Source organism: Mobula hypostoma, chromosome 4 (assembly GCF_963921235.1).
Source record: "Mobula hypostoma chromosome 4, sMobHyp1.1, whole genome shotgun sequence".
Classification (NCBI taxonomy): domain Eukaryota; kingdom Metazoa; phylum Chordata; class Chondrichthyes; order Myliobatiformes; family Myliobatidae; genus Mobula; species Mobula hypostoma.
In genome coordinates this window covers 151,218,315-151,234,744 of record NC_086100.1, presented here as the reverse complement: position 1 = coordinate 151,234,744, position 16,430 = coordinate 151,218,315, and the positions used below count along the sequence as shown (strand labels likewise).

The following is a 16,430-nucleotide window of genomic DNA, read 5'->3' as shown; positions in this document are numbered from 1 at the left end:
TGGCTGACAGGCAGGAGGCAGCTAGTTGGAATATAGGGGGCCTTTTCTGGTTGGCTGCCATTGACAAGTGGTGTTCCTCGGGTCAGTATTAGGACAGCTACTGTTCACATTGTTTGTCATTGGTTTGGATAATGGAATTGATGGCTTTGTGGCAAAGTTTGTGGATGATACGAAGAAAGGTGGAGGAGGAGGTAATGCTGAAAAAGCAATGCAATTGCAGAAGGACTTAGATAAGTTGGAAGAATGGGTAAAAAAAAGTGGCAGATGGAATACAGTGTTGGGAAGTGTATGATAATGCATTTTGGTAAAAGGAATAAAAGTGCAGACTATTATCTAATTTGGGAGAAAATTCAAACATCAGAGGTGCAAAGGAACGTAGGAGTCCTCGTGCAGGATTCCCAGAGGGTTAATTTACAGGTTCTGTCTGTGGTAAAAAAGGCAAATGCAATGTTGCCAGTCATTTCAAGGAGAATAAAACAAGGAGATAATGCTGAGGCTTTATAAGACACCGGCGAGGCCGCACTTGGAGTATCGCCAACAGCTTTGGGCCCCATATCTCAGGATGTTTTGTGGTTGAGAGCGTCCAGTGGAGGTTCGCGGGGATGATTCTGGGAATTAACATGTGAGGAGCATTTGGCAGTTTTGGGCCTGTATTCACTGGAATTTAGAAGAATGCAGGGAGATCTCATTGAAACCTATTGAATGTTCAAAGGACTTGACAGGGTGGATATGGAGAGGATGTTTCCTATGATGAACCAGAACCAGAACTAGTGGGCACAGTCTCAAAATTGAGGGGTGACCCTTTAGATCAGAGGTAAGGAGGAATTTTTTAGCCAGAGAGTAGTGAATCTGTGGAATGCTCTGTCACAGCCTGAGGTGTAGGCGAAGACCGTGGGTATATATAAAGTGAAAATTAATAGGTTTCCTGATTGTTCAGAGTATCAAAGGCTATGGCGAGAAGGCAGGTGTATGGGGTTGAGTGGGATCCAGGATCAGCTATGATATAATGGAGCAGACTCAATGGCCCAATTCTGCTCCTATGTCTTATGGTCTTATGGTTTTATTGTCTTAGAAAATTATTCTAATAACTCCATCAAATTTACTCCTTGCTGTTCATAAACACAAAATATTCTGCAGATGCTGGGGTCAAAGCAGCACTCACAACAAGCTGGAGGAACTCAGCAGGTCAGGCAGCATCCATGGAAATGATCGGTCAATGTTTCCACGCATGCTGCCCGACCTACTGAATTCCTCCAGCTTGTTGTGAGTGTTACTCCTTACTGTTTCTTGGTTCCTCCCAAACTAATTCTAGTTCTTTAATTTCTGAGCAGTGCTTATTCCCCTTTATTGCCTTTATCCAATTCTTTAAAATTAGGCCAATTCAATTTCATTTTCATTTTGAATTCCACACCCCATTCCCATTCTGACATGTCTATCCACGGTCTCCTCTACTGTAAAGATGAAGCCACACTCAGGTTGGAGGAACAGCATCTTATGTTCCGTCTGGGTAGCCTCCAACCTGATGGCATGAACATCGACTTTTCTAACTTCCGCTAAAGCCCCACCTCCCCCTCGTACCCCATCCGTTATTTATTTTTATACACACATTCTTTCTCTCACTCTCCTTTTTCTCCCTCTGTCCTTCTGACTATACCCCTTGCTCATCTTCTGGGTTCCCCCCCCCCCCCCCGTCTTTCTCCCTGGGCCTTCTGTCCCATGATCCTCTCATATCCCCTTTGCCAATCACCTGTCCAGCTCTTGGCTCCATCCCTCCCCCTCCTGTCTTCTCTTATCGTTTTGGATCTCCCCCTCCTCCTCCCACTTTCAAATCTCTTACTAACTCTTCCTTCAGTTAGTCCTGACGAAGGGTCTCGACCTGAAACGTCGACTGTACCTCTTCCCAGAGATGCTACCTGGCCTGCTGCATTCACCAGCAACTTTGATGTGTGTTGCTTGAATTTCCAGCATCTGCAGAATTCCTGTTGTTAAAGATTTTCTGGACTACTTTATTCATAATATAGTCACTTTGCATACTCTTTAATTGGCTACGAGATTAAACCCATTCATTTCTATAACTGCCATTTACCTTATTTGTATACATACCTGCTTTAGGACATGGGCAAGGTTTTTTTTAACCAAGTTTGGGAAAGATGAAGATCTTAACAGTCAAGTCTGCATCTGAACCATGGGTAGACCAGCCCTGCATCAAGTTATTTGCTGCTGAAACCTATATTAATACCTATTATACTTTGAACTTCAACTATTTTGTTGCATTCAGAAGCTTATCAACCTCAATTCTATTTTCTGAATATAAGATCAGTTCTTCGACTTATACCTGACACTATTCACCCTCACTCTTGTGACAACTGACTTAGTTTTGGATTCTGACTAAGAAATACTTTGGTTTTAAAATTGTAATTTTTTTTTTTTGTTCACAAATTCATCCTGAGTTTTGCCCCTTCCTCTCCTTCTGTGCCTCCTCTGGCCAAATTATATTTCATAAAACGCAAACACAAGGAATTCTGCAGATGCTGGAAATTCAAGCAACACAAATCAAAGTTGCTGGTGAACGCAGCAGGCCAGGCAGCATCTCTAGGAAGAGGTACAGCCGACGTTTCAGGCCGAGACCCTTCGTCAGGACGAACTGAAAAAAGAGCTAGTAAGAGATTTGAAAGTGGGAGGGGGAGGGGGAGATCCGAAATGGGTAGGAGAAGACAGGAGGGGGAGGGGGAGACAATCTCCCAGTCTGCGTTGGGTTTTGCCAATATATAGAAGGCCACACCGGGAGCACCGGACCCAGTATATCACCCCAGCCAACTCACAGGTGAAGTGTTGCCTCACCTGGAAGGACTGTCCGGGGCCCTGAATGGTGGTAAGGGAGAAAGTGTAAGGGCATGTGTAGCACTTGTTCCGCTTACAAGGTCTTTATGTGCTGCTATTGTGACTCCCGTCTCCCCTTCCCCCCATCACCACTCTACAACCCCGTCTCCCTCAGATCCCACCGTCAGCTCCTGGGCCTTCAGAGGCTCCATCTTCCTCTCACCCCAACCCTCCCCTCTCCACTGACACCCCCAGCCTCCCTCCTCCCCCCTCTGATCCCAGCTCTCATCTGTGCTGGGTCTTTACCATCCCCTCTGACCTTCAACTCTCTGAGGCAGAACGCTCTGTCCTCAGTAAGGGCCTCACCTTTGTCCCCCTTCGCCCACACCTCAGCGAGTTTCGCGTTCGCCATGACGCAGAACTCTTCTTCTGCCGACTCCATCTCCGAGCCTACTTCGGCAAGGACTCTTCCACTCCCACTGATGACCCCTTCTCCCGTCTTCAACCCTCCTCCTCTTCATGAACACCCCGCTCTGGTCTTCTGCCTGCTCTGGATCTCTTTATTGCTAACTGCCGACGGGACATCAACCGTCTCGACTTTACCGCACCTTGTTCCCATTCCAGCCTTACTCCTCCTGAACGCTCTGCTCTCCACTCCCTCCGCACTAATCTTAACCTTACTAAAAATCTGCCAATAAGGGGGGTACTGTTGTAGTCTGGCGTACTGACCTCTACCTTGCCGAGGCACAGCGACTCGCGGATACCTGCTCTTATTTACCCCTCGATCGTGACCCCACTAAGGAGCACCAGGCCATTGTCTCCCACACCATCACTGACTTTATCCGCTCAGGGGATCTCCCATCCACTGTCACCAACCTTGTAGTTCCCACACCCTGCACTTTCCTTTTCTACCTCCTACCCAAGATCCACAAACCTGCCTGTCCTGGCTGACCTATTGTCTCAGCTTTCTCCTGCCCCACCGAACTCATTTCTGCATACCTCGACACGGTTTTATCCCCCCTTGTTCAATCCCTTCCTACCTATGTCCGTGACACTTCTCACGCTCTTAAACTTTTCAATGATTTTAAGTTCCCTGGCCCCCACCGCTTTATTTTCACCATGGATGTCCAGTCCCTATATACTTCCATCCCCCATCAGGAAGGTCTCAAAGCTCTCTGCTTCTTTTTGGATTCCAGACCTAACCAGTTCCCCTCTACCACCACTCTGCTCCGTCTAGCAGAATTAGTCCTTACTCTTAATAATTTCTCCTTTGGCTCCCTCCACTTCCCCCAAACTAAAGGTGTAGCTATGGGCACCCGTATGGGTCCTAGCTATGCCTGCCTTTTTGTTGGCTTTGTGGAACAATCTATGTTCCAAACCTATTCTGGTATCTGTCCCCCACTTTTCCTTCGCTACATCGACAACTGCATTGGCGCTGCTACCTGCATGCATGCTGAGCTTGTTGACTTCATTAACTTTGCCTCCAACTTTCACCCTGCCCTCAAGTTTACCTGGTCCATTTGGGACACCTCCCTCCCCTTTCTAGATCTTTCTGTCTCTATCTCTGGAGACAGCTTATCCACTGATGTCTACTATACGCTTACTGACTCTCACAGCTATCTGGACTATTCCTCTTCTCACCCTGTCTCTTGCAAAAATGCCATCCCCTTCTCGCAATTCCTCCATCTCCGCCGCATCTGCTTTCAGGATGAGGCTTTTCATTCCAGGACGAGGGAGATGTCTTCCTTTTTTAAAGAAAGGGACTTCCCTTCCTCCACCATCAACTCTGCTCTCAAACGCATGTCCCCCATTTCACGCACATCTGCTCTCCCTCCATCCTCCTGCCACCCCACTAGGAATAGGGTTCCCCTTGTCCTCACCTACCACCCCACCAGCCTCCGGGTCCAACATATTATTCTCCGTAACTTCCGCCACCTCCAACGGGATCCCACCACTAAGCAAATCTTTCTCTCCCCCTCCCCTGCTTTCCACAGGGATCGCTCCCTACGTGACTCCCTTGTCCATTTGTCCCCCCCATCCCTCCCCACTGATCTCCCTTCTGGCACTTACCCTTGTAAGTGGAACAAGTGCTACACATGCCCTTACACTTCCTCCCTTACCACCATTCAGGGCCCCAGACAGTCCTTCCAGGTGAGGTGACACTTCACCTGTGAGTCGGCTGGGGTGATATACTGTGTCCGGTGCTCCCGATGTGACCTTCTATATACTTGCGAGACTCGACGCAGACTAGGAGATCGTTTCGCTGAACACCTACGCTCTGTCTGCCAGAGAAAGCAGGATCTCCCAGTGGCCACACATTTTAATTCCATGTCCCATTCCCATTCTGATATGTCTATCCACGGCCGCCTCTACTGTAAAGATGAAGCTACACTCAGGTTGGAGGAACAACGCTTTATATTCCGTCTGGGTAGCCTCCAACCTGATGGTATGAATATTGACTTCTCAAACTTCCGCTAATGCCCCACCTCCCCCTTGTACCCCATCCGTTATTTATATACACACATTCTTTCTCTCTCTCTCCTTTTTCTCCCTCTGTCCCTCTCACTATACCCCTTGCCCATCCTCTGGGTCCCCCCCCCTTCTTTCTCTTTGGGCCTCCTGTCCCATGAACCTCTCATATCCCTTTTGCCAATCACCTGTCCAGCTCTTGATTCCATCCCTGCCCCTCCTGTCTTCTATCATTTTGGATCTCCCCTCCCCCTCCCACTTCCAAATCTCTTACTAGCTTTTCTTTCAGTTAGTCCTGACGAAGGGTCTTGACCCGAAACGTCGACTGTACCTCTTCCTAGAGATGCTGCCTGGCCTGCTGCATTCACCAGCGACTTTGATGTGTGTTGCTTATATTTCATAAAATCAATTTTTCTCTAATTGTCCCTTGCTCATTTCCCAAATATTTTTAATTTCAACTGGCCCTAATTCTCTTACTAAGCCTGTTTGCCCCTTTCCCTCTCTTTCCTCTTTAAGATGTCCTTGGAATTTGATTCTGAGTCAATTTGAATTTGACTCAGTTTCATCTTTAGGTGATGCACACTTAATATTAAATAGCTGATAAGCACCTGTTTGGTGCTTTGGTAAGTTTTGTTAGGTGTATAGGGTCTTTGAAGAATAAGCAGAAATTCTGGCATTGTAGAAAGCACTCTTGGTTCAATCAATACTATCAAAATACGCTAAATCGTCTATCCTGTCATGGGGCTGATGATGTGTTCATATAGGTTGCAGATATGTGCGGATTATGAATCAATCTTAATTAGCTGTATGTGTGACAAGTCATTTTTGTAAATGCACATTTTTCTGTTTATTAAATGACCCAAATCATAAAGCTACTCTTTTTAAATTGACTTTTTGTAAGAGAATTGAGTATTTATTACACTAACTTAACAAAGTAGCTTGTGGCCCACAAATAAATGCACTTAAGTCGTGATCATTTGTACTATGGATGACAATTATGAAAAGAATTATCAGAGCAAACAAAAATTGTTCAACATTTGTGTCTAACTAAAGCAGGATCTGAAGAATGATCTTTTGTATGCAAAATGTTTAAATGAAATGCTGTTACTTTTGTGATCTCTAGACACCCTATTATGATTGACTCTAGGGAAATGTATCAAATATCTGAAAAGAGTACAAATTTCAATGGTACAACCATTATCTTGTTGATTGGGGAATCAGCTTCATGATCCCATGTCCCAAGAGTAATAAGGACCATATGGTATAGTGCATTAATGATTATAAGTTTATCTTTGCCCGTCTTGGCAAATCCTAATGCAAAATGCTGGTTGTCTTCTGAATTTGTATACCAATTGTTTTTCAACTCCTGATGCCAGTTTTTACACCCTCTGACCCCATAATTTGTGCATTGTCTTCCCTTTCCTACTTCTCTCCTTGTGGCAGAATTCCATCTCCTTCTGGGTACAATTTCCCACTTTCTTTACCTCTTTCCACCCACCCCACCATCACAAATGCCAAGCTACAAAATTGTAGCCTAGACACAGGACTGAACAATTTCAGCTTGCATTTCAAATCTCTCAGCTCCAAGGTTGGGGAAGGAAAACCAGGTGTTGTACTTTTTGCTCTGAAAATGTGCAACAAATGGCATATTTCATCTGAGGCCTTGGACTTTGGGCAGAATTGCTGAGGCCAATAATCAAAACAAATTTTTACTCCTGTATCTCCGCAATTCTAACACATTGGTTAAGGTGAGCTAGAGTTTCTATTGTATATTTTCACTACCATATCCAACCTCTTCATGAATTTTCCAATTTAAAGTTAAGGATACCAGAAAGAATTGTATCGTTCTTGTATGTACTTTTTATTTCAACATTTTGTGGGGATAGTAGGGAAGTTGTTTCTTTTTCTTTACTGAGAGCCAAATATAGAATAGTACAGCACTGTACAGGCCCTTTGGCCCATGATGTGCTGACCTATATAAACTTACTCCATAATCAATTCAACTCTTCCCTCCTACATGGTCCAAAACCCTCTATTTTTTTCTTAATTCCATGTGCTTATCTAAGTTTTTTTTTAATGTCCCTATTGTATCAGCCTTTACCACCAACCCTGAGAGTGTGTTTCATGCATCTTCTACTCTCTTCATAAATAAAGATACCTAACATCTTCCCTAAACTGTTCTCCACTCACCTTAAATAGATGTCCTCTGGTATTGCCCATTTCTGCCCTGGGAAAATGTCACTGGCTGTCCACTCTGTCTGTGCCTCTCATAATCTTATACAGCTCTATCACGTTGCCTTTCATCCTTCCTCTTTCCAAAGAGAAAAGCTCTAGCTGTCTCTAATCCAGGACAAAGTGTGGTCTAACCAGAGTTTTATAGAGCTGCAACATAACCTCAAGTTTCTTGAACTCAATCACCCAACTAGTGAAGGCTAGCACACCGTACACCTTCTTAAACATGCTATCTCTTGCATAGCAATTTTGTGGGATCAGTGGGCTTAGACCACAAGATCCCACTGTTTCTCCACACTGCTAAGAATCCAGCCGTTGACTTCGTACTCCACCTTCAAGTTCGACCTTCCGAAGTAAATCACTTCATTCTTTTTTGAATTGAACTGCATCTGCCATTTCTTCTGTCTATATCCTGTTGGAAAGCATGACAACCTTCTACATTATCCACAACATCACCAATCTTTGAATCATCTGCAAGCTTACTAACCCAACCTCCTCCTTCCTCATCCGGGTCATTTTATAACAATCACAGAGAATGGTGGTTTCGGAACAGATCCCTGCAAAGCACACTAGTGACTGACCTCCATACAGACTATACTAGCACCCTCTGCCTTCTGTAGACAAGCTGATTCTGAATCCATACAGCCAAATTTCCATGGATCCTACGGCTCGTGATGTTCTGGATGAGCCTACCATAGGGAACCTTGTCAAACACCTTACAGTATAGACATCTACAGTACACCACATCCATTGCTCTACTTTCATCAATTTGTTATCTGCTCAAAAAACACACTTAGACTCATGAGTAATGACTTGCCCCTCACAAAGCCTTGCTAACTATCCTTAATAAGAGTATGCTTCCCTAAGTGCTTGGAAATCCTGTCCGAAGAATTTTCTTCATTATTTTGCCCACCATTGACATAAATGGTTTAAAATTCCTAGGATTATTCCTATTGTTTTTCTTAAACAACGGAACAACATTTGCCATTCTTCAATCCTGTAGTATTACTCCTGTGTTCAGAGAGTACACAAAGATCATTGTTAATGTCCCAGCAATCTCTTCCCTCCTTTCCCATAGTAAACTTGGATATATCCCATCTGGCCTCGGACTTTTCTATCCTAATGTTTTTCAGAAGCTCCAACATTGCCTCTTTCTTCACCTTGACATGCTCCAACACATTAGTGTGCTCTACACTGGCTTCGCATTCCTTCTCCCTGATAAACACTGAAGCAAAGTATTCATTAAGGACCTCCCCTACTACCTCTGCCTCCAGGTTCATGTTTCCTTTAACCCTGAGCAGTCCTACCCTTGGTCTTGTCATCCTGTTCTTTATGTATACATAGAGTGCCTTGGGGTTTTCCTTGGTCTTGTGTTCTCAATCTTAATCAAGGTCGTAATCATCTTAACCAAAGCCCTCTTCTAGCTGCCCTAGAACCCTCCTTCTTAGCTACCTGAGAACTCTCAAGAACCCTGTCTAATTTTTGCCTCATAAACCTTAAGTATGCCTCCTTCCTCTTGAATAAATGATTCAGCTCTTTTATCAACCATTGTTCTTTCACCGTACCATGCTCTCCCTGTCTCAGATGGACTGGTCTATCTAAAACCCCATGCAAGTGGTCCCTAAGTAATCTCCAAATTTCTGTTGCGCATTTCCCTGAAACCATCTATTCCCAAACTGTGCTCACGTCCCTGTCTAATATAGTAATTAATTCCCCCCCCCCATTAAATATTTTTCCATGTTTATGTTTAAGGTCAGGGTGTTGTGGTCACCATCTCCAAATTGCTCTCTCACTGACATTATGGCCTTTCCTTCAGTCAGTGTTTCCACATAAGTGTCAGGAATCTGCCTTTCTGTCCCATCTAAACCTTTGGCACCAAGGATGTGCCAGTCAATATTAGGGACTTTGAAGCCATTCACGACAACAATCCTGTTTGCACCTTTCCAAAGTTTGCGACAGCCAAGTCCCTGTAATGGCCACAACATCATAATTCCATGTACTGATCCATGCACTTAAATTAATTACCCTTGTTTCAAAATTTCTCACATTAAAGTAAACACATTTCCTTTCTCAAAGTCTATCTTCGCATCGCATCTATCTTTACACAAATTGCCCTGTCATCTGATCTAACACTCTCATTCTCATCCCACTGCCAACTTCGTTTAAACCCTCCCCAACAGCTCCGGCAAACTTGCAAACTAGGATGCTGGTCCCTCCCAAGTTCAGGTGTAACCCGTAGCTTTTGTGCAGGTCATACTCTCCTCAGAGGAGTCTCTAATGATCCACAAATCTGAAACCATATCCTCTGTACGAACTCTTTAGCCACACATTCGTCTGCCATATCATCCTATTCTTACCCTTACTATTAGATGGCATAGGCAGCAATCCAAAGATTACTGGCCTTGAGGTCCTGCTTTTTAGCTTTCTTCATAACACCCCTTATTTACTCTTCACAACTTCACCCCTTGTCCTAGCTATGTCATTGGTACCAATGTGTACCATGACTTTTGGTTGTTAACCATGCCTCTTAAGAACACCTCTTTGTCCCTGGCACCTGGAAGGTAACATACAGTACCATCCAGGAGTTTTGTTTTCGTCCATAGAATCTCCTCTGTGTTCCTCTAACCAATGACTCACCTATCACTACCACTCTCCTGTTCTCCCCCATTCCTTTCTGAGTCACAGAGCCAGTGGACTTGGTGTCAGAGAACTGGCCACTGTGGCTTTTCCATGGTATGTCATCTCCCCTCCCCCCTCCAATAGTATCCAAAGCATTATACTTGTTATTCAGGGGAACAGTGTCGGGGGTATCCTGCACTGATTCCCTTTTACTTTTATCTCTGCAGATGGTCACCCAGCTACCTATGTCCTGCAACCTAGGTATGACAGCCTCCTTGTAATTCTGTTTATCAACCCCTCAGCCTTCTGAATGATCCAGAGTTCATACATACATCTCCAGCTCCATTTCCTTAAAGTGGTCTGCAAGGAGCTGCAACCAGATGTACTTCTCATTTGTCTAGTGATCCTACTGCTTTACCTATGCAGTAAGAAAGAAAGAAACCTTACTAGAAGCTTACCATAGCCTCTGCTCATTTACTCCATTTCTTCTCATTGAAGTCTCTTGCCAAAAGAGAGAATGTCTTTGGAGTAGGATTTGTGATGCTCACCAATAAAATGACTTCGGTCTCCGCAGTATAAAGTAAAGGAGAAATTCCTTCTCTTTCTTTCTTTTTAAATCTTTTTATTGAATAAGTATACAAAAAGGTAAGCCATATAGGCACTAATACACTGTTAGAATATAATAAAATTACAGGAGATATTAATACAAGAAAAATGATACAAACAATGTAATTTAAACATAACGTACCAAGGTAACATAATAGTATACTAATTTTTATATATATATCAATAGAAAAAAGGAAGGAAAAACCCCCCAAAAAAAACCCACCGTGCAACTAACTAAAAGCAAAGCAAAGCAATGGGCTAACTTGAAACCAAACAGAGTTAAAAAACTTAAAATCGCGTCCTCAATCCCGACCTCCATTAAAAACAGTAAAAAAAAACAAGAAGGGTATATATTACATTAAATGAAAATATTGAATAAAAGATCTCCAGGTCTGTTCAAATTTAAATGAGGGGTCATAAAGATTGCTTCTAATTTTCTCCAAATTCAAGCATAATATCGTCTGAGAAAACCAAAAAAAGATAGTTGGAGCATTAAGCTCTTTCCAATGTTGTAAGATGCATCTTTTCGCCATTAAAGTAAGAAATGCAATCATTCTATGGGCTGAAGGAGAAAGATTACTGGAAATTTTAGGTAGTCCAAAGATAGCAGTAATAGGGTGAGGAGAGATATCTATATTCAATACCTTGGAGATAATATTAAAAATGTCTCTCCAAAAAGTTTCCAGAGTAGGGCAAGACCAAAACATATGAGTTAAAGAAATTCCTTCTCATTTTAGATAAACAGAATGATAACTTAGAAACAGTAGAGGGATCAAGATTCGTGAGTTAGGGCTTACTGTCCAGATGAAGTGTCTTGACTGACTATTTCCTTCTACAAATGCCTGACCTGCTGTGTTCTATTGGCTTCTGGTTTGTTGTTAATTGCTGAATGTCATTGGTTTATGTGGTGATGGGCATTTAAATGAAATTGAGGGTGAACATGTAGTTAAGAAGGGACTGAGGATTGATCCTTGTAGGACACAATATGTAATTACATGGAAGCAAGAAAGAAAGCTACAATAGGTGACTTTATAATGATGAGCAAATAATTAAGAACAGAACCAGGTGAGTGCAATCCTATCCAGCTTATACTGTTAGTGAGCTATTCCATTGGAATAGCAATGTCTTGCAGACCCTGTCCAGAGTTGCTGTGCATCCGATGTTGTCTCCAACCTTGTTCAAAATTGTCTCTTCACCCTTGAAATAGCCTCCGCAAATCATACCTGGTTTTCTGGTACAGGCCTGGGTTGCCAGACTTGAATGCCACAGGTCTAGCCTTCAGCAGACAATGTACCTCCTGATTCATCCATGGCTTTTGGTTTGGGAATGTACAGTAAGTCTTTGTGGGCCCACACTCATCCACACAGGTTTTAATGAAGTTGGTAACAACTGCAGCATACTCATCCAGGTTCGAAGATGAATCCCTGAATACAGTCCAGTCCACCAATTCAAAGCAGTCCTGTAGGTGCTCCTGTGCTTCCCTTGTCCATATCTTCTTGGTCCTCACTGCTGGTGCTGCAGTCTTCAGTCTTTGCCTATAATCAAGGATTATAAGTTCAGCTAGGTGATCAGGCTTACTGAAGTGAGGGCGTGAAATAGCACGGTAGGCATTCCTGATGGTGGTATAGCAATGGTCCAGTGTGTTGTTTCCTCTGGTATTGCAAGTGATTTGTTGGTAATTGCTCAGTGATTTTTTTCAGACTGGCCTAGTTAAAATCTCCCAAAACGATGGTGAAGGCGTTAGGGTGCACTGTTTCGTGCACATTGATCCCATTGCTCAGATCATCTAAAGTCTGCTTGACATTGGCCTGAGGTGGAATATAAAATGACCCCAGAGAACTCCCGTGGTAGGTAAAAAGAACGGCACTTTACTGCTAGATAGTCCAGGTCTGGTGAGCAGAATTGGGACAGCACTGATATAGTTGTGCACCAAGAAGAGTTGATCATGAGGCATACTTCTCCGCTTCTGCTTTTGAGAGACTCTATTGATCCTTCCTGATGGTGTATAGTAAACCCATCAATCTGGATCGCTGCATCCAGTACGGAAGGGGTTAACCAGGACTCTGTGAAACAAAGGACACGTGGTCCTAATGTCACTATGACTAGGTTCAAGATTTTGATTCGAAGGATTCAAATATGACGCAATGAAACAGATGGGCACATATTTGTGAGGGACAACATAATTCACCTCTTGAGAAGAAAATGAGGTTAGAAATATAATGATCAGGGAAGGAGAGCTCAAGGACTGATCTGTGTTGTAGTCCGATGACAATAGATTTGAAGGAAAAGAGGGCCATGTGTAAGCCAAGAAGAGAAGTGATTAGGGCATTAACGTAGTTGGAATGTAGAAGGCAAGTCTCCAGGTCCAGATAAGCTGTATCATGAGGATACAGGACAACAGGAAAAGTTGACACTTCAAAGTTAGGACAGAGCATGGTAATTTGCATCAGATTATACGACTCATACAATGTTATATGGCTTTATGAATTATCTCATGGGTTTATACAAAGACAACATGAAAATTGTTACTACTCAAAATCCTGCTTCTTTTAAATATTTTACATACTCTTTGACACCCTCTCCGTGGATTAAAACATTTGGAAAATTATGTCAACTTCATAAAGGAAAACCAAATAGTAATTGTAGAATGTTTATTTGTTGATGTTAGAAATAATGTGTCAGTAAGTTAGGAAATAAAGAAATTGTATTATTTTGAATATTAAAAGTAAGCAAGAAAAATGGATAATCGTTAAGAGTTTCTATTCTTTGCGTTTTAGATTCAGACATTTGGTCTGCAGGTGCCATGCAAGAAAGTAGATGATTTAACAAGTGGAGTTGTGATGGCACAGGTTCTACAGAAAATGTAAGTTTGAAAACATATTTCATCTTTTCAATTTGTACCAGACTTCTCAAGCTATCAGCAAGTACAAGTTAAATGGGTAATATTGCATAAAACAATTGCAACTCTTTAAGATGTATTGAATTGCATAATGAGAAATCCTCACTTCAAGGTAAGTATTTTGTTTGTTCTCATATTATGTAATCACTTCTGTAACTGAATTTCAAATCTAACATGATGGTAAATGTAATAAGCATATACAACAGTTCATATCTGAGCGACAGGAGAACACACATCATAGTACAATAGACTCTGTTTTATTATTTTGTACAGCCTCTGATAGCCAAGTTCAACTCTTGGCCTTCACGTGTGGCTTAGTTAGTAGGCCCAACAGAACTGTTTCTACTGACAAGAGAAGGAGCAAAGTCAGACCACTGGTGTCTCAAAACCAGTTGCTTTGGGCAGGTGGGGTTTGTCAGCCTTGGATGGCAGCCCACCTAGGAGAAGGAAAACTCTGATTTTAAACCTCCACTGCCTTATGGCCGTGCCCACCCGTGGGAAAGGCTTCAGAAGTAAACCCTGAGGAAGAAATCCAGAGCTGGTGTCCCTAAGGCAGTTTAATGTTGTTTACAACTTCACTCTGGCAACCTCTATGATGACACTGGTGCCAAGATGTATCCCTTGCCTTTCCCTTGAACTACATCAGTGACGTGGGAGAGGGGGAACCCGCTGCATGGGCAACAGCCAGTTCTTCAAATCTTCCTGCTCAGGCTTGCGTCCTGGAGAGGCCACAGACCAGCAGAGGCGCAAACCCATGATCCCCTGGGATCGACAGCTGCCTACTACATTATTGTTGCACCGTATTGCACATTAGTAAATTATTATTATGTGTATTCTGTACTTAATTATTAGTTAATATATTGTTATTGCTAAGTGTGTTTTTAAATGTTGCTGCTGTAGCAAAATAATTTCCCACTCAGGATCAATAAAATACTTAATATTATTATTAATTACGTGGTGTGTCTTCATTTCCTTACAGTAATGGAGACCATAAGGTTATCTGGATTTGCTCATCTTGTACTGTGAGACTTTTATATCATAACAATATTTTTAGCCTCTGACTTTAGTTCTTAAGTTTGGCTGCTTGAATATGACACTAAATGAATGTGAATGCAGGTAATGTTTGTGTTACAATTGGAATGAAGAAGTACTATTTTACATTTTTCAAGTTATTCAGCACGTTGAAAATGTCTTTTAAATTGACAGAGATCAATCATGGTTTGATGATACCTGGATAAATCGTATCAAGACAGAAGTGGGGGAGAACTGGCGACTAAAGGTTTGTTAGCATTTGTTTCTTTTGAAGCTAACTGAGACAACTTTAAGACACACTGGAGCATAAGGCCCACAGGAAAAAGTGATTTAAATCCCTTGAAAGCTATTGCCTTTTAGCTTGCTAGCAGTTTCAGAGCAGTGAAGTCTGAAACCTTGTTATACAATCCATGACTTGTTAAGCAATAACTAATGTTATTTGAGTCCAAAGAAAGTCACCGGATCATTACTTGATACCCAAGAAATTTCATTTACATTCTTTGTGAAGCTTCAGTGCAAGGAATAACCTTGATGCTACTTCAAAGTTCAAAGTACATATATCACCATAGGCAATCCTGAGATTCATTTTTTTGCAGATGTAGTCAATAAATCTGAATCAGAAACAGGCTTATTATCACCTGCAGGTGTGAAATTGTTGACTTAGCGGCAGCAGTTCAACGCAATACATAATATAGAAGAAAAAAAAAAGTAAACAACAGGAATTCTGCAGATGCTGGAAATTCAAGCAACATACATCAAAGTTGCTGGTGAACACAGCAGGCCAAGCAGCATCTATAGGAAGAGGCGCAGTCGACGTTTCAGGCCGAGACCCTTCGTCATGAAGGCCTGAAACGTCGACTACGCCTCTTCCTATAGATGCTGCTTGGCCTGCTGCGTTCACCAGCAACTTTGATGTATGTTGCCAGAAAAAAAAAGTAAATCAATTACGGTATACGTATATTGAATAGATTAAAAATCATGCAAATAACAGAAATAATATATATTAAAAAAAAGTGAGGTAGTGTTCAAGGGTTCAATGTCCATTTAGGAATCATATGGCAGAGGGGAAGAAGGGTTTCCTGAAACGCTGAGTGTGTGCCTTCAGGCTTCTGTACCTGCTACCTAATGGTAACAGTGAGAAAAGGGCATGCCCCCTGCATGCTGAAGATTTTTAATAATGGACGCTGCCTTTCTGAGATGCCACTCCTTGAAAATGTTCTGTGTACTTTGTACGCTATTACCCAAGATGGAGCCAACTAAATTTACAATATTCTGCAGCTTCTTTTGGTGCTATGCAGTAGTTTCCCCCCCCCCCCCATACCAGACAGTGATGCAGCCTGTCAGAATGCTTTCCACAATACATCTATAGATGTTCTTGAGCATATTTTTGACATACCAAATCTCTTCAAACTCCTAATGAAGTATAGTCACTGTCTTGCCTTTATAACTGCATTGATATGTTGGGACCAGGTTAGCTCCTCAGAGATCTTGACACCCAGGAACTTCAGACTGCTCACTCTCTCCACTTCTGATCCCTCTACGAGGATTGGTATGTGTTCTTTCGTCTTACCCTTCCTGAAGACCACAATCAGCTTTTTCATCTTACTGACGTTGAGTGCCAGGCACCACTCCACTAGTTGGCATATCTCGCTCCTGTATGCCCTCTCGTCACCATCTGAGGTTCTACCAACAATGTTTGTATTATCAGCTAATTTATAGATGGTATTTGAGTCATGCCTAGCCACAGGGTCAT

At 42.5% G+C, this 16,430-nt stretch overlaps 1 protein-coding gene across 4 annotated transcripts in view; it reads left to right on the top strand.

The window, feature by feature from the left end:
* Positions 1-16,430, top strand: part of hook3 (hook microtubule-tethering protein 3) — a 108,442-nt gene that overhangs the window by 8,381 nt on the left and 83,631 nt on the right. For all 4 annotated transcript variants that reach the window (XM_063046712.1, XM_063046713.1, XM_063046714.1 and 1 more), the window contains exons 2-3: positions 13,524-13,609; positions 14,852-14,924. In XM_063046712.1, the coding sequence (XP_062902782.1) occupies positions 13,524-13,609; positions 14,852-14,924 (159 nt within the window). The remainder of the gene's footprint in view (positions 1-13,523; positions 13,610-14,851; positions 14,925-16,430) is intronic.